Consider the following 22,869-nt stretch of genomic DNA (forward strand, 5'->3'; position numbering starts at 1 on the left):
TTTTTAATGACGATATACTAAAATGACACAAAATCTAAACGTTAAGTATGATTTTGAAAAAAATGAAAGTTTAAATACTAAAATTGATCAAAATCGAAGGTTTAGGTAATAAATGCGTAATTTACTCTTTAATTACAAACAATTTCCGAGGAAAACTATAACCTTTTTAAATATATTTAACTTAATTAAAATTTAATATCATAACGCCAAAAAATTAACTTACTACTTAGAAAAGGGTAAAGTACAAAAATGGTCCCCTGCCTATAGGATAATACTTTGTTGAGTCCCTCAAATATTAAAAGTTACAAAATGATCCATTGATTATAGGATGTTGCTTTATTGGGTTACTCGACTATTAAAAGTTACAAAATGATCACCCAATCATTCATTATATCCCAAACACGTTCTTTTCTATTAAAAAAGTAACAATAGTCAGAGTTAGATGTTAATATGTTGTTTGATATATGATAATCGTTTGAGATTTTGGGATCAAATTTTATCACATTTCAAACAGAGATTAACATTCAATTTAGACTACATTCAATTTTTAAGGGAAAATGAAAAATTTGGAACAAAATGAATTGTCAGATGACCATTTTGTAACTTTTAATAGTTGAGGGATTAAAAAAGCAATACCCTATAATCACGAGACCATTTTATAACTTTTAATAATCGAAGAATTTAACAAAATAACACAAAACATTTGTATATTTTACCCTTTAAAAATATATTATTATTTGGAATTTATATTAAAAAACAATTTTAATACTGAAGTTTCATTTTGTAAAGTGAATTTAAAATTGACGTGTAGAAGAAGACAATCGCCTCGTCAGTGCTTAACTGGCAAGTTTTAATTTCTCTAATATAATTAATGATATACACATTATTAATCGTTTAGTTTAGTTTAAAATTTATAATTAAATTTATTTTATTATGAAATTTTAATAATCTCAATACTATTTCAAACAGTTTACAGATTAATTATTCACTAAAAACAACTGAAATATTCATTGTAGATTGCAATATTTACGTTTCCAATAAAACCAAGCTTTTACTAATATTTAAAATATTAAAAACGAAAAGTTATTGTGAATTTATACTATGAATAATGATTTATTATTCGTTTTATATATTTGTGTCAAAATATTTTTAATATAAATAATAAAATGAATATTTATACTATTTAAAAATTGGTTATATCAATTAACACCGTCAAATCAGACAAACAATGTAATCAAACTGAATTTAAGTTATAAAATATATGTTTTTAACATCATAATTTTGTTTTTACTTTTTTATCTTAACATTTTTTAAAATATTAAAACATACAATTTTTTTTTAAAAATGCATATTTTATCTAAAAATACAATATTTTATTTAGAAAAGAATTTTAATTTACCGACCACCACAACAACACACCTCATCATCAAGGTAGCTCCAGCGGCAGACGTACACCACAATACACCTCATCTCCTCCCAAAATATCTTCGGACCAAACCATTTTAATAATCAAAGCTTTCGACCAAAATATTAATTAAAACCTAAGTGCCCTGTCCCTTCTCTTTTCTTGTAATTAAACTTTTATTATTATTATTATTAGGATAAATTACATATTTAGTATGTAAACTATCAGTTTTGATATGTTTTACAGTTATAGATGTACATTGGTGTTAGGGTGGGCACATGCATACCTGAAATTTTCTGCAATTCAAATTTTATTCTTAAAACTCGAAGTTTTTTCCTTAATATATGTGTGTGCCATACTTGAAATTTTAGCGTATCTATTTAAATATAAAATTTTTATATTATTAATATATATATGACCACCCTCAAAATCTTTTATAGATTCGCCACTGCGTTTTAATGCCTAAGGTTTTAATTTTTTTAAATCATAGTTAAAATTTAATTTTTATTTCATTTTAGTATCACGTAGTTAAAAATTTTATTTTTTGTTTTATTTTAGTACCCCATTTCAAATTTAATGTTAAGTTTTGAAAAAATTAAAAATTGAAACATACAAAAAATCATAGTTTATGTATTAAATGCGTTAGTGTTTAACGGAGGGATACCAAAATAAAATGAAAACAAAACGTTAGGTATGATTTTGAAAAAATTAAAAGTTTAGATACTAAAACTATAAAACAGACCAATATGCATCATGTATACACGCATGCATGTATGATGATGCATGGATGGTGTCATGACATAGGAGTCTGCGAGACCAGAGGAAAATATCATTGCCAAGTCATCCCCAATCTCAAGCGAGCAAAGATCTCCTCTTTCTCTCTCTAACTCTATACACCAAAAAGCTGTACCAATTGTATTTCTCTCCTTTTAATTTACTGTCAAATTTGTTTATAACAGAGCGTTAAATGGAATTAATTCGGGAAAAATATTTAGCTTCTGAAAACCGAAGCCCAGGTACTTACCGTGTTTCCAACTATTTTTTAAAATATATATATATATATATATTTATTTCCAAGTTCGGAATTTTTCATTCTGTTTATGCTTGCAATATTTTAAAATATGGGTCTTGGGATCTAATCTTAGTTTTTTTTTTTTGATTTAGTGTGTTTTTATTTCTTTTTTTTCCATTTTATCTTTAAATAATATTTTGCTATTACAATTTTTTTCTATTATTTGTTAAGTTCGAAGTTTTTTTTTTCTTTTCGCTACTAACCATCAAGTTAATGTTTTTATCTGAATCTTTAGGTAGGTGTATCGTATAGACAATGTTCTTAGCTTTCTTATTAATCCATGTTCAAGCGATTTGATTTTTATTCATATGTTTTTTTTTAATAAAAAATCTGCTTATTGTTTGTCACTTTGCTTTTGCAGTATGGTTACAGGTTCTGATTTTAAGTTAATCTGTAGTTTTAATACAAGGCTTTAGGTAGTATAGGCTGAAATTTTGTGGAGACTATTAATACTGTTTCAAAATTCCAGTCCTTTTAGAGAGAGATGCGATAGTTTCTCTTGTTGAATTTCTTCTGCGAGTTCAATTCTTTTCTATTTTCTTCTATTGACATGTATATTCGTGGGAATCTGAGGGTTGCACAGGGTTGTGATGTTGAATTACGAAGCTTGATTATTGACTGGTAGCAGTTGCAGAGTGGATAAACATTGGTTCTGGTGATAGGTTCAAAAGAGTATATTTGGAGGATAAATCCTTACTTAGTCTAAATGGCTAATCCATCTAAGAGGTGGATTGATAGTCTTCAGTTTTCCTCGCTGTTCTGGTCGCCGCCTCTAGACCCTCAAGAACGAAAGGTACTGCATGGTTCTCCTCGTGTTTTTTGTTTTTGTTGCGTTCTTATTCGATTTTCAAAAGTATTTAAGTGGGAATTGCATTAGATTTGGAATCTGAATTCTGAAATGAGAAGATTAGAGCTGTCTGTTGCTGTTTTAATTCATCGGAATGGTTTGATGCTTAAAATTCATGGCGTGGTCGAGGCAGATACTTGAGTCATTTGAAAAATCTATCATGTGTAAAACATTGGATCTGTATTCAGATGTGGTTTGAGCTTGGGTCATTTGGTGTCCGGATTATTGGTTTTTCAAGTTAATTCCGGTTCGACATGGCTAAACACTGTAAATCACGTTTATCTTTTCAAGATTCTAGTTGACATCTTAACTTGGATAATAGTTCATTTTGGAGACGTTGATCTATTGAACGACGAATATATCTTGAAATAGAAGTTGGATGATTGCTAGTAATGGTATTTAAAGAGAATATGATAGAATTGCTTTCATGTACATAAAACACCATCTTGATCGAATCATATCACTTTAAAACCAAACATGATTTTTTTTTAAATTGCATTGATTCATACATGTCTTTCCGGTTCTTTGAATTTACATGATTATCTCTTGCTAATATAAATTCATATTCCTTATTTTGTTTCCCCTTGTTTAGGTTCAAATTACTGCATATGTTGAGTATTTTGGTCAATTCACATCAGAACAGTTCCCTGAGGATATTGCCGAGGTATGTTTGTTTTGTACAACCATTTCATACTTGCAGAGGATGAAAGGAAAGATGCTTAAATAATTTGTTTATTATCAATGTTTCAATTGAGGAGAGTCTTCAATGGTTAAAGATTTATATATCTAACAATTTTTTTGTTGTTGTTGTGATAGCTTATTCGCAGCCGCTATCCATCTAAGGAGCAACGCCTTTTTGATGACGTTCTGGGTATTCTCTTTCTTCTTCTGTACTAAAGAACAATCCATTATGATTAAACCTTTAAATTAATATATTCGAACAATTTACTTATGTTATATAACTGAGAATGATCGATTATTTGAAATAATTGGTTTGCAGCTACTTTTGTCCTTTATCATCCCGAACATGGGCATGCCGTTGTTCTTCCGATTATTTCAGGCATCATAGATGGTACACTGGTGTATGATAAGAGTACTGCTCCGTTTGCGTCATTCATCTCCTTAGTCTGCCCAAGTAGTGAGGTATTATACCAAAGCTTTTCATTCAACAAAGAAGATAGCCTTTGCTTCAAAAACATCCTATTTTTCCTTTTGGATGTTAGATTCTCAATGCTCTCTTTTATCTAGTTTCTTTCCCCTTCTAAATAAGGAATTATCAAGGCTGACCAAGAACATATCTATGTGTCTTTTTTCACAGAATGAATATTCTGAACAGTGGGCTCTAGCATGTGGGGAGATCTTGAGAATTCTGACTCATTACAACCGCCCGATATATAAAATGGTAACACAAAATAGCGAACCGGATAGAAGCTACAGCAGCAGCCAAGCTACGACAAGTGAATCTGTAGATGCGGAACCATCTTGTCGTATACCTTTGATGCAACAGGAGAGGAAGCCTTTGAGGCCTTTGTCTCCTTGGATTACTGATATATTGCTTTCAGCACCTTTGGGTATCAGAAGCGATTACTTCCGTTGGTGAGTGCCTTTTACGATGCTTTATTTTGTTCTAAGTTGCTGGAAACATCAGTTGACCACCATAAACATCAGTTCTCCTTTCTTGTTTTTTTCCTTCTAAAATTATTTTTAAGCTCTTTCTTAATTTTATAGTGCAAGTGATGGGTGTGTTTGAGTCTCTTAGGTTAATAAAAGTAAGGAAAAGAAGATGCAAATTTGTTTTTATGAGGATAAAATATAAAAGAAAATTTGTTTAACAAAATTTTGTTATAATTTTTTTAATACTTATTTGCATACCCATCTTATAATTGGACACATCTTTATTGAACTGTGAGAGTCCAAAGCATGTATGACAGTTAGGCACATACCGATATGAGATCATGTACCAGAGTCGGTGTAAAATAGCGGGCAAAGGACTTTTATTTGCTCATCTACAGAAGATGTACTTCTGAGTTTTAAGGTCGCTCTCAAGTAATTACATAGTAGTTCAACTTATCATATAGCTGTCATTGACTTTAAATGCCCTTGTATGTTTCATCCTAAGGGTAGGCCTCACTGCTTAGAACTCAATGTGCTTAATTCTGAAGCTGACAATTGTTAAATGTGTTAACAGGTGCAGTGGTGTTATGGGAAAATATGCAGCTGGAGACCTCAAGCCACCTACAACCGGTTAGTTTGATATTTTGTGCTCAAATTCATGACATGATTATAACTCTGTTTCTGGACTTTAAGTGAAGTAGTTATTATTTCACATGCTTACTTGTGAGCTTTTGTCCAAACTATAAATTTAGTTTCAGGCATCGACATTTTGTACCATGAACTTTTTCTTTAATTGGAAAGCGCAAACTTTTTCTTTTTGTTAATATTGAGGTCTTCTAGATTTTATCATAATGGACTAAATTTCTTTTATGAGCAATAGATGAAGATATCAGTAAATAAGTGAAGCCTTCACTTATTAAGTTGAAAAAGTTCTTACAGATATGAATAATTAGAAGAGATAGAAATACAAGATTACGGGAAACATAAAAGTAATACATTTTTTTCTGCAAATCATACATAATACATATGTATGTTGCAAAAATCATCAATACGACCAAGAATATAAATGTTATTGGAGTTATGGCCAACCAAAATTTGGGTATAGGTGATACTGTGATAGGATACATCTCACTTCCTAGTCGATCAAATATAACTTTACTGCAACTGATTTAAAAAACTATATTTGTGGTAATTTCTGGAGGAGCTCATCTAAAGAAATCAGTTTGTAGACAAGACGTGGTTTAGAAAATTCTGTAAGGCAGTAAAGGGTTATATAAACTTTTTTGTAAAGAGTGCTTTGCATGTGACTGGTTGTTAAGTTGAAAATTTTGTTCTCTCTTTGTTGGCAGTAAATACATTGTCTCTTGGCCTATTGATGCCAGCCTGGGAAACATTCTGCATTAAAATGAATCAAAATAAATATTCTTAATGCAGTTGAAAAGATTATGAAAAGGAAATTTATTTTGATGTGTTTATTGCTTAATAGGACCATTTTTTGTTACCTTGTTGCTTAAGGCATGAGTTAGAATGCATAGTTTGGTAAAATTATGACGGAATGTCTTTGGTGGCCTTACTAGTTACTGTCTTATATAATGTTTCCACCTTGATAATTTGATGATAATTGATGAGACAAATATTTAAATAGGCCCGTAATAATTAGTGAATGCATGTGTGGATGTATATTAAGATATGAAAATAAAAATGGCCTAAAGTGATTTTTTCCCTAACTGCCGTAGCTTCTTCGCGTGGATCTGGAAAGCATCCTCAGCTCATGCTATCAACTCCAAGATGGGCTGTTGCAAATGGTGCTGGTGTCATTTTAAGCGTGTGCGATGAAGAGGTTACACGCTACGAGACTGCTAGTTTAACAGCTGCAGCAGTCCCTGCACTTCTACTTCCTCCCCCGACAACAGCTTTGGATGAGCATCTAGTTGCTGGGCTACCAGCTCTTGAACCATATGCACGTTTATTTCACCGGTAAATTGCCGAAACTTTTCTCTTGAACAACATATGCTCAGAGATTTTTCATTCTATAGTATATATTTTCCCTTGAATACTGTGAACTGCGCAAAGCACTTCAAATTTTCCAAATTTTTATAGGTAATATGTATGTTTGAATAACAGTTTCTTTGTGTTTTTCTGAGCAAGGGTTGGGCTTAGGTTGCATGGAGACTGCAATGTCAGTGTGTTTTTGTATATACGCACATTCTTACCAAAATTGCCTTCAACTTGGTTTCTTCAAATACCTTATGACTTCTTAAATTTTTGGGATTTTCCTGTAATCCAAGGTTCTGATATACTTAAAGCAAATATGTATCATAAAGTATATCTATTATGAATGTAGAAGAGGTAGGATTTAGGATATCTTGAAAAGCTGAGAAGTTTCTAAGTGCATACTGGACATTTTATTAGGGATAGAAGTGTTTTACAAATGCAATGGCAAGAGTCGAAATATTAACCCTGATTACAATACGGTCTTGATATGATATAGTTTTTTTTTTTTCATTTTTCCTGATCAGGTACTATGCAATTGCAACTCCAACTGCCACCCAAAGACTTCTTCTTGGACTTCTAGAAGCACCGCCATCATGGGCTCCAGATGCACTTGATGCTGCTGTGCAGCTTGTGGAACTCCTTCGGGCTGCTGAAGATTATGCAACTGGTATAAGGGTGAGTTAAATGCTTTTCAATGCATACATATGAATGCAAATCAACACTTTCTGGTATCAAACTTGAATTTAATGTGGATCTCACCTTCATCATCTTGAATGTTAGCTTAATGAAAGTGCAAAATTTGTCAACATAGATCGTTCAACCACATGCTAAACAGAACTACGTGAAGGCAGGGCGGATGTGGAGCCACTGCACACCTATTATATTGAGAAAAATGTTAAATTTAGTTTAATTTGTTAATGAAAATAGAAAAAAAAATAAGAAAATTCGAATACACAAATTTTTTAGAATAGAGCATTAAAATTTTGGACTCCCATTTTTTAATTTCTAGATCCGCCACTGCGTGAAGGTGCTAGCTAATCATAATGAGATCAATAAGAAGGATACGGCCCTTAGTAACCAAAAGTGGTGGTTGCATCAAGGACTTTGAATGGGTATTTCTAGATGCATTTGAGCTATGCTGACTGCATCAGTTCTTCAAGCAAGTGTTTTTATTAGAGGTGGCTGTATTTATAAAATTATATATTGGCATGGTGGTTTCTCGGATCCAACTTAAAAGCTGTTGGCTGTTGATTTAGAGACAACCCTGAATAAAAGGTCTTACAAGAAAATCTTAACTTACCCAATACATGTTACCTGCAGTTGACATTTGTGAAGCCTTGTTCTTATTTTTAGTGTGTTATCAGTCAATACGGTGGAGTACGAGCTTGCATGATTGTCAGTAAGGCATGCGGCATATGCCGTAATATAGTTGTTTATGAGGAAGCATTCCGCTCTAGTACCTAACTTTCATTAGGGAAGAAACATATAATTATATTTCTTAAAAAATATGCAATAGTGCTTTCAGTTATCACCATTCTATTTGTCTTAGAAAATTGCTTTTTTGGATGTTGCTGTAGCTTCCTCGAAATTGGATGCATTTGCATTTTTTGCGGGCAATTGGGATTGCAATGTCTATGAGAGGAGGTATTGCTGCCGATGCTGCTGCAGCTTTACTTTTCCGCGTACTTTCACAGCCTGCACTGCTCTTTCCTCCAATCAGACAAGTTGAGGGAGTAGAAGCTCAACATGAACCTTCCGGTGGTTATATCTCGTGTTACAGAAAGCAGGTATTACTGTTCAGCTTCAATATTTTGCATGTTATCTTCAATTCTTTAGCTTTTTGGTCTCTCTTTGTGGACAAGTAGTTAATATGCATGGGTCTATACATACAATGATACTTGTTCACAAGTACTGAAAAAACATCTCAAAACACTGTTCATCAGATTGAGGTGCCTGCAGCTGAAGCAACTATTGAAGCTACAGCCCAAGGGATTGCGTCAATGCTTTGTGCTCATGGACCAGAGGTGGAATGGAGAATATGTACCATATGGGAAGCTGCTTATGGCCTGATTCCCTTGAGCTCATCGGCTGTTGATCTTCCAGAAATTATTGTTTCAACCCCATTACAACCCCCCATACTATCATGGAACCTATATATACCACTTCTTAAGGTCCTGGAATACCTTCCACGTGGAAGTCCTTCTGAGGCATGTCTCATGAAGATATTTGTGGCGACTGTTGAAGCAATTCTTCAGAGAACTTTTCCACCTGAATCCTCCAGGGAGCAAACCAGAAAAACAAGATACAGCATAGGCTCTGCCTCAAAGAATCTTGCTGTGGCTGAGCTTCGTACAATGGTGCATTCCCTCTTTTTAGAATCATGTGCTTCTATAGAGCTTGCTTCACGCCTACTTTTTGTTGTCTTGACTGTGTGCGTTAGCCATGAAGCTCAGTTCAATGGGAGTAAGAGACCAAGAGGTGAAGAAAGTTGTCCTCCTGGTGAGGGCATTAAGGAATCACAGGCACAAGATGAAAAGCTGAAAGACATTAAACCCAGAAAAGGAAAAAAACAAGGGCCTGTAGCTGCATTTGATTCTTATGTGTTGGCTGCTGTTTGTGCTCTTGCCTGCGAGCTTCAGTTGTTCCCTTTGGTTACAAGAGGAGATAATCATTCAACTTCTATAGATGTTCAAGCCACGGTCAAGCCTGTAAAAGTAAATGGATCTTCTATTGAGTATGGACATGGTGTTGACTCCGCTATCCATCGTACTCACAGAATCCTAGCAATTTTAGAGGCACTTTTTTCACTGAAGCCATCTTCTGTTGGCACCTCATGGGGTTATAGTTCAAATGAAATAGTTGCTGCAGCTATGGTTGCTGCTCATGTTTCTGAACTATTTAGACGGTCAAAGGCTTGCATGTATGCACTATCTGTCCTAATGCGATGCAAGTGGGACAATGAAATTTACTCCAGGGCATCATCGTTATATAATCTCATTGATATTCACAGCAAGGCTGTTGCATCCATTGTTAACAAGGCTGAACCATTAGAAGCACAATTGATATATGCACCTGTTAGGAAATATTCCCCTTGTTTAGATGGCAGAAAAGAAGACAAGTGTTCGACTGCCACTTGCTTTTGTTCCGGGCAGTCTGCTTCAGAAGTTGAAGATTCAACTCATTCAAACAATAATCTCAGATGTGAGGGGTTGTTAGCATCAAAAGAAGGCTCAGGAAATTCCTTGGGCAAAGGTATAACAAGTTTCCCACTAGATGCCTCATTTTTGGCCAATTTTCTCACTAGAGACAGACACATAGGATTCAATTTCAGTGCACAAATTCTTCTGAGGTCAGTGCTTGTGGAGAAACAAGAATTATGTTTCTCTGTGGTTTCACTACTGTGGCACAAGTTGATAGCAGCCCCTGAAACACAACTCAGTGCCGAAAGCACATCTGCCCAGCAAGGATGGAGACAGGTAATCTTCACATGTCAAAAACTTGAAAAAAAAAGATTCACCTTAACTAATCCCTTAGATTTTTTATATTTAATTTCTGAACAGAAGATATGGTTTGTTATACTTGTGTGCATTGGTAACATCATGCGATTCATATAATTGCTCTATGTTTCATCAATAAATCCATCATTATGATTTCATAGAAATATATTTGTCTCACTGCCCTACTTGGATGTAATTAGGTGGTTGATGCATTGTGCAATGTCGTATCAGCTTCACCGACAAAAGCAGCTACAGCCGTTATACTTCAGGTACAAATTTTGTTTATCTTGTGGGTTTTAGTCTAAAATTAGAAAAACAGAATCACCTGCTTTTCTTTATGGCTGCTGATTTGAACACTGCGTTTTGTGAAAGGTGATATCAATTTGTAATTATGGTAATAAAATCCAGAGCCTACCATTTTTTATAAAACACTTTGGTATAACAGGCTGAACTTTCATCTGCATGGTGTCCAAACCAGCAGCCATAAAATGACTTGTTTTAGCTTGTGTTTTTTTTAAACCTTTATTTACTCTTATCAGTTTGGTCACTTTCATGGCCTTGTGTTCTTGTCAGGCGGATAGGGAATTGCAGCCTTGGATCGCCAAAGATGATGATCAAGGTCAGAAGATGTGGCGAATCAACCAGCGGATTGTAAAGTTGATAGTGGAGCTGATGAGAAACCATGATAACCCAGAAACATTGGTAATAGTGGCTAGTGCTTCTGATCTACTTCTACGTGCCACAGACGGGATGCTTGTTGACGGTGCAGCTTGTACTTTACCACAGCTTGAGGTACTTTATCTAATTATTGATGCTTATAGATGGTCGTTTTCCAACCAATGCATCTTTCTAATTGAACATTTGGGTGAAGTTAGGTGATGTTATCCCACATTAGTTAGGTTTTGGGTTTCATATAATCTTCATTTATTCAAGTTAAGCCTCTTCACTTGTATCAACTGGTTTTGGATTGAGTGCTTAACATGGTATTAGAGCTGGGGTAAAGCCAAACATGATGGACTGTTAAAGTTGCCTCATGTTACATCTACGTCTTATGTTTCTTGTAATTTTATATATAAATTGAACTTCAACGCCTCTTTACAATTGGTTTTTGCTGGAATACTTAATTTTGATATTTAAAGTCTAGTTTCGATTCTGTTGTCCACCTTGCTGAGGTTGTACATGCATTTGATTTTATTTCGAAGCTTCACTAATATCTTAGTGTTTTTATTCAAAATCCTCAGCTGCTGGAAGCAACGGCTAGAGCAGTTCAGCCGGTATTCGAGTGGGGAGAATCTGGACTGGCAGTAGCAGATGGACTTTCAAACCTGTTAAAGGTGAGCAAAATACCCTTTATTGGCGTACTGAATTCAATTTATTCTTAAGCTTAAAGTTGAAACATGTTTTGAATCTTTTCATTATAAATACCACTGCCCATTAACGTGAAGCAAATGGGGCGAATAATAAAAGCATGGTCTTTCTTCTTTCCCCTGATGTCACTGCAAGATCTTTGCTGATTTGATCCTTAATCTCCCTATCCGTGCAGTGTCGTCTACCAGCTACAACTCGATGCCTTTCTCATACAAGTGCACATGTTCGAGCTCTGAGCACATCAGTCCTTCGCAACATTTTGCACATCGGTTCAATCAATTCTAAATCTAAGATGGAAATAAACGGTATGCATGGTCCGTCTTATCAGTTCTTCAATATAGGTGCCATTGACTGGCAAACTGATATTGAGAAGTGCTTAACATGGGAAGCTTATAGTCAGCTCGCAAGAGGATTGCCTATACAATTTCTCGACACCGCTGCCAAAGAATTAGGCTGTAATATTTCTATATAACATCGATTAACTTACGGATTATCAGGATAAAATACCCTTTTCTTTTAAAACTGAGAATACAAAGAAGAATTAGACTTCAAATTGCTTGAGCCACACGGTTGGGGAAGAAAATGCAACTCCTAGTGGGGGGTGGATGAAAGCTTGCAATGCCATGGAAGATGAAGTTCTTCAAGCAAGGTTAGTGTTATGAAAAGGACGCCACACCGAGGTTTCATTTCATGTATCTAATCTTACTTTGTATTAAGCTTAGCTATGTATGATATTAGACCCAGGTTTCGATTTGTATGTCGGATTACGAAATATAATTTCGGTTTAACTTAGTAAGTTTTTCCATTAGAATGATGAACTGATTGTATGATTCAGTTTCTTCGAGCACATCAGTACATAAAATGTTCATTGGTTCTCCTTGGCTGCATTATTTGTTTGATTAGCTGTTTTAACTTTGAAGGTAATTCGAATACTTTTTGATGATTAATCTAGCACGGGGTTCCCTTGTTACGTGGTGTTGAATAACAAAGCGAATGGCATCAAAAGGGAGGACCGACCATATGAGCCAAAAAGGAAAGAAAACATAATCCCAAGTAAGATTATATAATCAGACTCGAGATTTTATATTACGGTATAAATTTTATATTAGAAATTTAAGGAATGCGAAATTAGAAAAAAATCGATGTGTTTTAAAAACATTAAGGACGTTAAATTAAAATATTAATATAAATTATGAAAAATATGTGAATTATGTAATTTTTTTTTTAAATTTCTTCACTCATGTTGTCATTTAAATTTGAGTTGAGGTTAATGGCATACAACGACATTAGTAATGCTATTAGTCAAAGAAAGACCCTTTGTGTATAAAATAAAAATGCTCAAAAGTCTTTAATATAAGATACTATTTTTAAATATTAATATCAATAAAAAATAATAGTTTAATAATAAATATTTTGATAATAATATGTAATCTTTAAACTATTTAGTATTACAGTTCAAAAAGGTAAAATCTTAAAAAGTAATAACAAAAATATTTTTTATTATTTCAATCAAACATTATAACTTTTCTAATTTCCTTTAAAGATTTTACATTTTCAAAAATGTAATATTCAATCAAACAAAATAACAGTTAATTTAAAAACCAAGAAAACAAAGTAAGAAAATAATAAAAATAAAATAAAATCATAGGTCAAATTATGCGAAGGATAAATCGAGGAGGGACAGATGAGTTAGTCGTCCCTGAAAATTTAAAATTATCATGTATTTAATTTTTTATGTATTTTTTATTTAAAATATATTCTCATCTTCTAAAATTTTATAAATTCATTACTTCCTAAAATATAAGTTAACATCTATACTCTATATAAGTTCTAGATTCAGTTCATATACTATAATTTGATCGATTTTAATTATATATTTTTTAAAATTAAAAATTTTAATTCATTCAAATAATATAAATATTATATGACTAAATTATAATACTTATATGTAACTTATGTGTAATATAGGAATTGTAAAATAATTTAATTTAATATTTTTTACGATTAATGTTTAAATTAAGACGGAAATTTTAAAATATGAAGAATATGCGAGTTAAAATGATAAAATTAAAATATATGCACTAAAAATACAAACTATACTTATTATAGGTACTGATCTAGGAGTTTAACCAAAATAATTAAACGCAAAACTAACCCTGAAAAACCTAGAATCGTGAATATATAAAACTGCCTCCTCTCGTTCTCTTCAGCTAACCAGTCGCCCAGAGGTTCTTCTCTTATCTGTCCCCAGATCTCTTCATCCTCACAAAATGGTATTTAGTGTTCTATCTTTCTCTTCCAAATCTGTAATATTTACAATTTTCCCCACATAAATTGATTTATACATCTGTTCGCTGCTTTTTATATGCTTTATTTTTCTCATCTGACTCGGTTTCCGATCTAAATTAACTTGAAGGAGGCTCTTATGATCGTTCATCAAATGTCTTTTACTTGATTTAAGTTCGGGTTTTTTTTGTTTTGTTTTCTTTTTCTTACCTAAATATTGCTGCCTTTAACTTGATTTTAATGTATGCCTGTGTAGTCTCTGGTGACCAACGAAGATTTTCAGCACATTTTGCGTGTGCTGAACACCAACGTTGATGGAAAACAGAAGATAATGTTCGCAATGACCTCCATCAAGGGTATTGGAAGGCGTTTCGCTAACATCGTTTGCAAGAAAGCCGATGTTGACATGAACAAGAGGTTTCTTTTTTGTTCTGAAAGTTTTGGACAATACAATTCAATATTATCTTAATTTTAGGCTTAATTGGGGATAAATATGGTGTTTTCTGTCACTAAAGATTAGACAATGATGTAGGTTTTGCCTTTAGGTGCTTCATGTTGAGATATTGTGCATATGTGATTAATTTACCTTAGCTTGTTTTCTAGGCTTCTATTTTTTATATAATAAAGCATAAGTTGTGGACTTTATGGCATGGGGATCTTTTTATTGTTATTTGATTTACTACTTGTTACCAGGGCTGGTGAATTGACCGCACAGGAGCTGGATAATCTGATGACTATTGTTGCGAACCCGAGGCAGTTTAAAATCCCTGACTGGTTTTTGAATAGGCAGAAGGATTATAAGGATGGGAAGTATTCCCAAGTTGTATCTAATGCTCTCGACATGAAGTTGAGGGATGATTTGGAGCGCCTGAAGAAGATCAGGTTACTTTATTCTTACTGTTTTGAGCTAGAGTTGATCTTTTAACTTGTTTTGTATGTGCCAACTGTGTGATGCTTTGAAAGTTACAACTGAATCAACATATCCTTCACTAATAGCATTTTTGAACATACAAATTAATTATTTGGACTATATGTGAGGCATTCTCTCCTACAGCACGTGTATATTATAAGTATAAATGTTGCTTGGCTAAAATTACTCGTCTGCGCTTCTGTTTGTCTTTGTTTCATTTGCTGTGTGATTAAGAAATTCTTGCTGAGAAATATGGTGTCTTGTGAAATGAGATGAGACGGCAGCTAACGGTTTATACACTGCGATGCAGGAACCACCGTGGCCTGAGGCACTACTGGGGCCTTCGTGTCCGTGGTCAGCACACCAAGACTACTGGTCGCAGAGGCAAGACTGTCGGTGTGTCTAAGAAGCGTTGAAGCCTTCATATTAATGTTGAAGAAATATATAATTATCTTTCGGAGAATGTGATTTTTCGTGTTTCTAGATAGATAGTAACACTGTAGCAGTGTTACAATTAAATGTTTGTTTGAATAATCAGTGTCAACTTATGAACATGGTTAATGCAGAAAACCATTTACATGAAATTTCTACATTTCTTTCCCCCCCCTCATTAATGATAATTGTAAAATTCAACATTAATAAACATTCAACAGTGAGAGAATGAGCAAACTACCAGAGTTAATTCAACAAATATTTTACTTCGGACTTTCTTATCTGATAAATAAGAAAAAGGAAAAGGAAAGAGAATCACATTTAACTGTCTCATCGATGTCGACGAGACAGATCTAAATATAGTGTTGAAGAAATGGAAAATAGATCTAAGAAACGGAAGTGGTAGATCGGAAAACTGCAATGAATGAAGAAAGCAAATGACAGATCTAACGCATCGGAAAGGGAAACGAAGACGAGGGGTCACCGTACCGTTTGGGAAAGGCAGTCGATGAGACACGAGGGAGAGAAACCAAGAGAAAATGATGATTTTTTTCATAACAGTTTTTTTTTATTAATTTAGAGCAAGTAAAAGTTAATATGATAATTATTTTATTTATTTATTTTATATTTTAAGTATTTATAGTGTTCGAATTTGAATTTTTAAAGAATAAAGATAATTTTTTTTACCACGAAGATTACTTATTTCGTGTTATAAAAGTTTAATTTTAAATATAGTTGATTATGTTTCATTGAATTAACTCCGGTATATATTGATTTTTTTTATAGGAGTTCTAGTTTAAATATATTATATTAATTAGATATCTTTTCATTATGTTATTTTTTATTTTCTATCTTAACACTAAAATTTTAAGTTATAAATAGTTGTTTTTGATTTTAATAAAGTTATCCATATATAGACGACTTCTAAATTTAAAGTTAATTTTTAAGGGTAAAGTACATAAATCCTTCTTTAATTACGTGGTACTATTTTATTGAGTCACTCGACTATTAAAAGTTATAAAATGAGCTTTCGACTATAGAGTGTTGTTTTTCTAAGTCCATCAATCATTAAAAGTTACAAAACGGTCACCAGACTATTCATTATGTTCCAAATCCATTCTTTTTTCATTAAAAAATTAGTGATTATCTAAGTTGGACGTTAACATGATGACTGAGATATGATAGTCGTTTAAGATTCTGAGATCAAATTTTATCATATCACGATCAATAGTTTAATGTTAAATCAGAATACCAATCAATTTTTTTCTTCTGAAAATGACGAGTTTGGAACATAATGAATAGTCAGGTGACCATTTTGTAAATTTTAATAGTTGATAGACTCAACAAAGTAATATCTTATAGTTGAGGGACCATTTGTGTACTTTACCCAATTTTTAAATTAGAATTATCACATGATCATTTTGATAAATCATATTTACGTAAAGACAATTTTATATAATATTAGTTATTTTAATTTATTTTTTTTAAAAAAATCGATGATATTATTTTATTTTAAATTACAATAAAATATTATTTTTTTGTGGGAGTTTACTGCTACACAGCAGTTCACAATAATACTATAACAAATATTATTGTGGGATATTTTTATAAAATTTTAAATAAAATAAAAAAAAATATAGCATCACTTGAATTTCACAATCTCTTTTTTTGTAGATGATCTCGTTTTATTTTGTAGAGCCAATCACCATCAAACCAATCTGGCAAGAATCATCTTAGACCAGTTCAGCAGATTTTCTGAGCACAGAGTTAATTCCAACAAAACGAAAGTCTTTTTCTCTGCCAATGCCGATAAAGAGATGGCAACCGCGCTTTGCAATTGGCTTGGGTTTCAACTCTCAACGGACCTTGAGAAGTACCTCGGGACGCCGCTCTTCCACAGGAGAGTAACTAAGAGTACGTTCCAATTCATCATTGATAAAGTGAGAAGGAAATTGAGCGGGTGGACGGCTTCCAAGCTGTCACTAGCCGGGTGGATCACTTTAGCAAAGTCAACCCTTCTCGCACCGTCCCAAATTACTTTATGCAAACTGTGACTATTCCAAAAGGTGTGTACAATCAGCTTGAGCAAATTGCTCGCTGTTTTATTTGGGGAGGTACGAAAACCAATCCTAAGATGACCTTGGTGAATTGGGAGACTTGCTGTCAACCCCATAAGAATGGAGGAATCGGCCTCCGTTCTTTACGGGCTCAGAATTAAGCTTTCCTAGTCAAACTAGGCTATAATTTTCTCATGCGACCGAACTTGATTTGGGCTAAATATAAAGTCAGGGAGTCGATGCTTTTAGCCATTAACGGTAAGAATGGATCCTTCGTTTGGAAGTCTCTGTCCAAAGTGTGGGTGCATTATACGGCAAAATGTGTGTTTGTCTATTGGTAATGGTCGGACTACGAGTTTTTGAAACGATTCTTGGATCAACGACATGGGGCCTCTTGTGAGTGTTAGACCTGTGAATCAAGTGACCAACCCTCAAGCCGTTATTCGGGATTTTGCTACCAATGGGGGGGATTGGAACATGTCTCTCCTTCGCCAAACGCTTTCTGAAGAAATGGTCCAAAGAGTTGTAGGTATTCCAAAGAGATGATCAAGGCAATAATCTCCCCATTTGGAGATGGGACAAGACGGGTATTTGTTCCATCAAATCCGTCTTCAACCTGCTGAACCAAGATAGCTGGAAAGCCAAAGATGATAAATGGAACATGGCTTGGGACTTCAAAGGCCCTCAGAGAATCAGAAATTTTATCTGGCTTATTATCCGGATTCGCCTTATGACCAACAGCGAACGCAAGAGATAGGGCATCACGACGGATGGCTGCTGCCCGATATGCGGCAAGAGTGACGAATCTATCCTCCATGTTCTTCGTGACTGCCACAATAACCGTTCTATTTGGACCCAGTTGATACCGCAGCGACATTTTCAGGTATGGACACTCCAGAGTTCAACTGGCAGCAGTTGTTTGGCGCACTCATCTTGAAACTTTGGAAGAATAGCAACTGCTTTGTGTTCAAGGGCCAAATCTGGGTGGCGATGTCAATTTTTATCTCGGCCAAAGCCTGGGCTCGCACCATGAAGGAGTGTCATAGCTCTCATCCTCCCCGCAAACCTGGTCACAATGCTATAAGCAGCTGGAGTGCACATAAATCTGGAATGATTAAACTCAATACGGATGGCTCGGTTCATCCTATGACGATGGAAGCTGCAAGTGGTGGTGGTCTCCGAGATACAGCGGGCAATTGGATTAAGGGCTTCAGCAGAAACATTTGTCTTTGCTTGGTTCACACAACATTGAGTGTAAAATCTTCAGTTGTAAAATTATTTTTTGGTTCTATGCTGAGTGTATGCAAGTCCTCCTTGTTGCAATAGGGTACTAACACGAACCGTATAGTTTTGGAAACATTGGATCTCATTTTGCATGCTTTTATGATTAATGATTCAAGCTTCAAATTTATTTCATTGATTTGTGAAATGTGAATTTATCTGCGTATGATTAAAATAAAAGGAAAGACCCTTGTATCTTGGTAATAAGATTTAGTTGACTTCCTGGGTCTTTGTAATTTGGTGAATTCATTATTTTCTCTGTTTTTGGTTCTTAACACATCAAATTCATCAATACGAAATCCTTATGCCACTTTGCTAGGACTTGCCTTAGGAATTTGCCACAAGCAGCATGCTGATTCTCAGTTTTTTAACTTTGAACAATAATGTTGGCTGGGTAGAGGTCTTCTTCTGCACTAAGAGAACCTATGGATCAATGATTCACAAAGAGCGCTGCCATTACAGCTGCAAACAGAGAATATAGACATGCAGGGGTCCTCCTCTTGGTCTTTTCTTGTTAATCCTCTCTCCTTTACTTCACGGTATACACTATTGTGTTACTCTATAATGTAGTAGGCGGTCGTAGTTGTCCAAGTATCTAAAATCAATTCCTATATAAAGAGTGAGACTTACAAGAGGGATTATGTTCGTCAGTAGTTGAGTAGTGCACACTAATCAACTGGCTTCCAACTATCCTTAAGTGACATCATTGTCATAGTGGTGAAATTAATGGTTGCTCTTGTAATCAAGCAATTGTTAGTTTTATAGTCTTCTAGTTTGGCCATTAAAGGTTTGTGCAACCGCAAGTATGTTTGCTACAGATATTGCAAGGGTATGTCCTCCCTTCATAAGAATATGGGAATCTTCTTATGATCCATTCTTTTTGTGATAAACGATAATTATCTTTATTATATTCTGAAAATCTGAACATTGTACAATCCCGTAGAATGAACTAGACTATGGCGAAGAGCCATGAATGTCATCTAGAGCACCAAGCCAGCAGCAGCATCCCCAACCTACGATGCAGTTCATGAATACCAATTTCATGGTCTCTTCAGACTCATCTGGCCAAACTGCTGGGCAGGGAAGCCGTCCTGACAATTGCGATCAGCAGTCCAAGAATTTAGTTTCTCAAATGCTCTATCGAGTCTTGTTTGTTGGAGCCTCTAGCATTATCACGTCGCTCAAGAAGGGTACTGTCCTAACGGTGGTCTTCCTTCAGGAAATGGATCCAGGAATAATGAACCTAGCTTTCTCCAGAACCAGACTAGGGATTCTAATCCTCTCAGCTCCAATGACACCTTGATGGACATGCATGGCGATAATCCATCCCTTGAATCTACTAACTGATTCTTTTTTGAACCCCAACAGTTGAAAGTGTCCAGAACTGCTGTGTTGGTGCATCACCATGCTGTTGCCGAAGTAAAGAAATCACAACATATGGATGGGTTACATCACACAAAAATAAAGCACATGGCTCGGGCGACCAGCTGAAAGCATTTCAAGAAGAATAGTGTAGTGTGCTGTGCTTGTGTTTTGGTTGTATTTGCTCGGAGGTCTTGGTAAAGCTTTTCGTCCAATCAAAATTCAGCTACTTTCAAGGAACAAGAAATTTCAAAGGGATGGTTAAAATTCTCTAAATTTTTACTTTCGAAAGAATTGCATATGATTACTCATTAGGATTTGTTGGTTTTGTTTTTGTGAAGTCTTTGCTGTCCATGCTGCAGTGTCTATATAGATTCTGATCTGATTTACTCACTCATAAAGCATTTTGAAGAAATGAAAATATGCTTTCTTCCTTTTATTGCTTGATACCATGCCTACATATCGCATTATTAAAACGAATCTAATCAGGAATCTGACACGTGGCATCATTCCAGAGATGATTAATTTTCCAATGAATCAATGCGTTATACAAAGTGGCAAAAGGTTAATTATGTAATTTTCCAGAGATGATTAACGAAGAATATAATAGATAAATTGGGATTTACAGTAATTGAAGTCAATTGTATTGTTTTTCCCCCCCAATTATCTTTGTGGTGCGTTTTCTTATATTCTTTATGAGATGTTCTCTCTCTCTCGCAATCACAAGAGAATGTCACTCCTGCTTCGTCCATCCGTTCTAGACAGAAGACACCACACGGTTAGCCGCTTTCATAGTAAACAAATATATTCTCTGTTGTTATTAGTGCATAATTTTATGTTGAGGTAAATTTTTAAAAATTTTAAGAGTGACAACTTATAAAATTTAAGAGGAATTATAATATACTATTAATATCAAAAGAAGTGTCTAAATTATATCTAAAATCTCGAATAGATGCCTAAATTATTTTTTGACTCATCCAGGTGCCTAACGTTACAAACGTTACTCATTTAGGTGTCCGGGCCATCAACGACGTTAATTTTCCCTGTTAAGTGACACGTGTCACAATATGGTGATTTTGATATTCATTTTTTTTAAATATCATTATATTTATAAAAAATCCTAATTTCTCTTAAATTATAAAAAAAAACCCAAAATACCTCAAATCCCCAGATCATATCCTTAATCCACCACGACCACCGCAGCCAAAGTAGTCCTTGCCATCCTCCTAATCACACACCGTCGAGATCAAGTGAGATCACGATTTCCATCCTAGGTTCGCGGGGTATAAAACGTCGACTCGCCTTTGATCTATCACAATTTCAAGGGGGTTTTTATCACCGTGGGGAGATGAGGTTGGGTGGAGCTTGGCCAATGACGAAGGGCAACGACCAGCGTGAGTTTAGGGGTTAAAATGAAGGTTTTTAAAGTTTTTGGAGTTGTTTCAAAAAGATTTATGTTCTTTAAAAATATATATAATTTTATTTTTAAATTTTAAATAAAATTTTAAAATCACTAGATTATGACACATGTCACTTAATGGAGAAATTAACGTCATTAACGGTCCGGACACCAAAATGAGTAACGTTTGTAATGTTAGGCAATTGGATGAATCAAAAAATAGTTTAGACACCTATTTGAGATTTTAGGTATAGTTTGAGCAATTATTTTAATATTAACCCTAATTAAAAGTATAAAAAACTTATTTAAAATATATAATAATTTAATTTTTTAAGAACAGCAACTACCCTAACCACCTATCTATCCATATAGTGACTAGTGAGGGTCATTTGATATTGTTCAGTGTAGTTTTGATTTTTAACTGAATTAAATATATTTATATGTTTAACACTTACAGGAAAAAAGTAATATAAATAAATAAATAAATATTGTAATTTCTGATTAAGACTCGAAAGCAAAGTTACAAACAAACAAACAAACCCAATCTTTCTTCTTTATGGCTATTTATTCCTTTACCTTTCCAACACACAATTTCCCAAAATATCTTACTTTTACCTACTTTTTCCTTCAATTTTTTTTTTTGGATAGATTATAAAGTTTCATCACTTAGTTTTCTTCTCATTTTTATTTTAGTCATTAAAATTTAAAAATTTTAATTTACTCACTGAAATTTTTACTTACTTATATTTTAACCATCTTTCCATTAAATACTTAACAATATTATGACTAGACATTTTTCTTTTAAAAAGTATGAAATGAATGAATTTTTAAAATAATCCTAATTCTGTTTTTTTAATTTCTTGATAATGTATCTTTCAAATTTCAACAGTAGTAAGAGGGAGAAAGTGAGTAAAGAGTTTTGATTTTATGCTGACCGAACAATGAATATTATAGATCAAAATGATTTAAAGTTTAATGAGCTTTGATTTTAGGGTTGAATTTTATAAATTTTAAAGTGATTAAGGGAAAATCTAAACTGATATAATTGTAGAAGAAAATGCATCGAGATCGTCGATATCTTGTGTGATCGGAGAATACACCAAAAAGAAAGATAATTCCATTTTCAGGATGAAAGTGTAAAATTTTCATTTATGAAGAAAGAAAAAAATAACATGGATGACACATGAATCTTATGTCAATAAAAAATTATCTGTGAACACGAGTATTTACCATATTATCTTTTCATGTATGATTTAACACCTGAATGATTAAATAAAACAATGAACAGTTAAATGAGGAAATTAACTCTTTTAAATTTTAATAGTCAAAATAAGAATAATAAAA

The 22,869-nt window shown here is 33.7% G+C and overlaps 2 protein-coding genes across 5 annotated transcripts; both read left to right on the top strand.

Moving 5' to 3' along the window:
• Nucleotides 1-223: 223 nt before the first annotated feature.
• Nucleotides 224-21,603, top strand: LOC120199066 (40S ribosomal protein S18-like). Of its 3 annotated transcripts, XM_039200271.1 has the most exons (5): nucleotides 13,968-14,071; nucleotides 14,341-14,501; nucleotides 14,778-14,966; nucleotides 15,305-15,425; nucleotides 21,577-21,603. In XM_039200271.1, the coding sequence occupies exons 1-4, from the start codon at nucleotides 14,069-14,071 to the stop codon at nucleotides 15,408-15,410; spliced, it is 459 nt and encodes a 152-aa protein (XP_039056202.1). In that variant the 5' UTR covers nucleotides 13,968-14,068; the 3' UTR covers nucleotides 15,411-15,425; nucleotides 21,577-21,603. The 3 variants fall into 3 exon arrangements, with proteins under 3 accessions (XP_039056203.1, XP_039056202.1, XP_039056201.1); XM_039200272.1 differs by lacking the exons at nucleotides 13,968-14,071; nucleotides 21,577-21,603 and adding an exon at nucleotides 224-236 and having other exon boundaries at nucleotides 15,305-15,584; XM_039200270.1 differs by lacking the exon at nucleotides 21,577-21,603 and having other exon boundaries at nucleotides 15,305-15,584.
• On the top strand, nucleotides 2,317-12,625 carry LOC120199063 (protein GIGANTEA-like). 2 transcript variants are annotated; one of them, XM_039200266.1, is made up of 15 exons: nucleotides 2,317-2,421; nucleotides 3,061-3,270; nucleotides 3,917-3,988; nucleotides 4,141-4,195; nucleotides 4,325-4,467; nucleotides 4,643-4,920; nucleotides 5,513-5,568; nucleotides 6,675-6,915; nucleotides 7,458-7,608; nucleotides 8,511-8,720; nucleotides 8,877-10,409; nucleotides 10,631-10,699; nucleotides 11,004-11,222; nucleotides 11,672-11,764; nucleotides 11,974-12,625. In XM_039200266.1, the coding sequence occupies exons 2-15, from the start codon at nucleotides 3,184-3,186 to the stop codon at nucleotides 12,268-12,270; spliced, it is 3,504 nt and encodes a 1,167-aa protein (XP_039056197.1). In that variant the 5' UTR covers nucleotides 2,317-2,421; nucleotides 3,061-3,183; the 3' UTR covers nucleotides 12,271-12,625. The 2 variants fall into 2 exon arrangements, with proteins under 2 accessions (XP_039056197.1, XP_039056198.1); XM_039200267.1 differs by having other exon boundaries at nucleotides 2,322-2,421; nucleotides 3,106-3,270.
• Nucleotides 21,604-22,869: the final 1,266 nt, after the last annotated feature.

This window comes from Hibiscus syriacus, unplaced genomic scaffold (genome assembly GCF_006381635.1).
Source record: "Hibiscus syriacus cultivar Baekdansim isolate YM2019G1 unplaced genomic scaffold, ASM638163v2 tig00005294_pilon, whole genome shotgun sequence".
Taxonomy (NCBI): Eukaryota; Viridiplantae; Streptophyta; class Magnoliopsida; order Malvales; family Malvaceae; genus Hibiscus; species Hibiscus syriacus.

Coding starts and splice junctions, on each gene's coding strand:
- LOC120199063 (XM_039200266.1), top strand. CDS start 3,184: ATGGCTAATCCATCTAAGAGGTGGATTGATAGTCTTCAGTTTTCCTCG. Junction 3,989..4,140: donor TCCCTGAGGATATTGCCGAG/GTATGTTTGTTT, acceptor TTGTTGTGATAG/CTTATTCGCAGCCGCTATCC. Junction 7,609..8,510: donor ATTATGCAACTGGTATAAGG/GTGAGTTAAATG, acceptor ATGTTGCTGTAG/CTTCCTCGAAATTGGATGCA.
- LOC120199066 (XM_039200271.1), top strand. Junction 14,502..14,777: donor GATGTTGACATGAACAAGAG/GTTTCTTTTTTG, acceptor ACTTGTTACCAG/GGCTGGTGAATTGACCGCAC. Junction 14,967..15,304: donor GAGCGCCTGAAGAAGATCAG/GTTACTTTATTC, acceptor ACTGCGATGCAG/GAACCACCGTGGCCTGAGGC.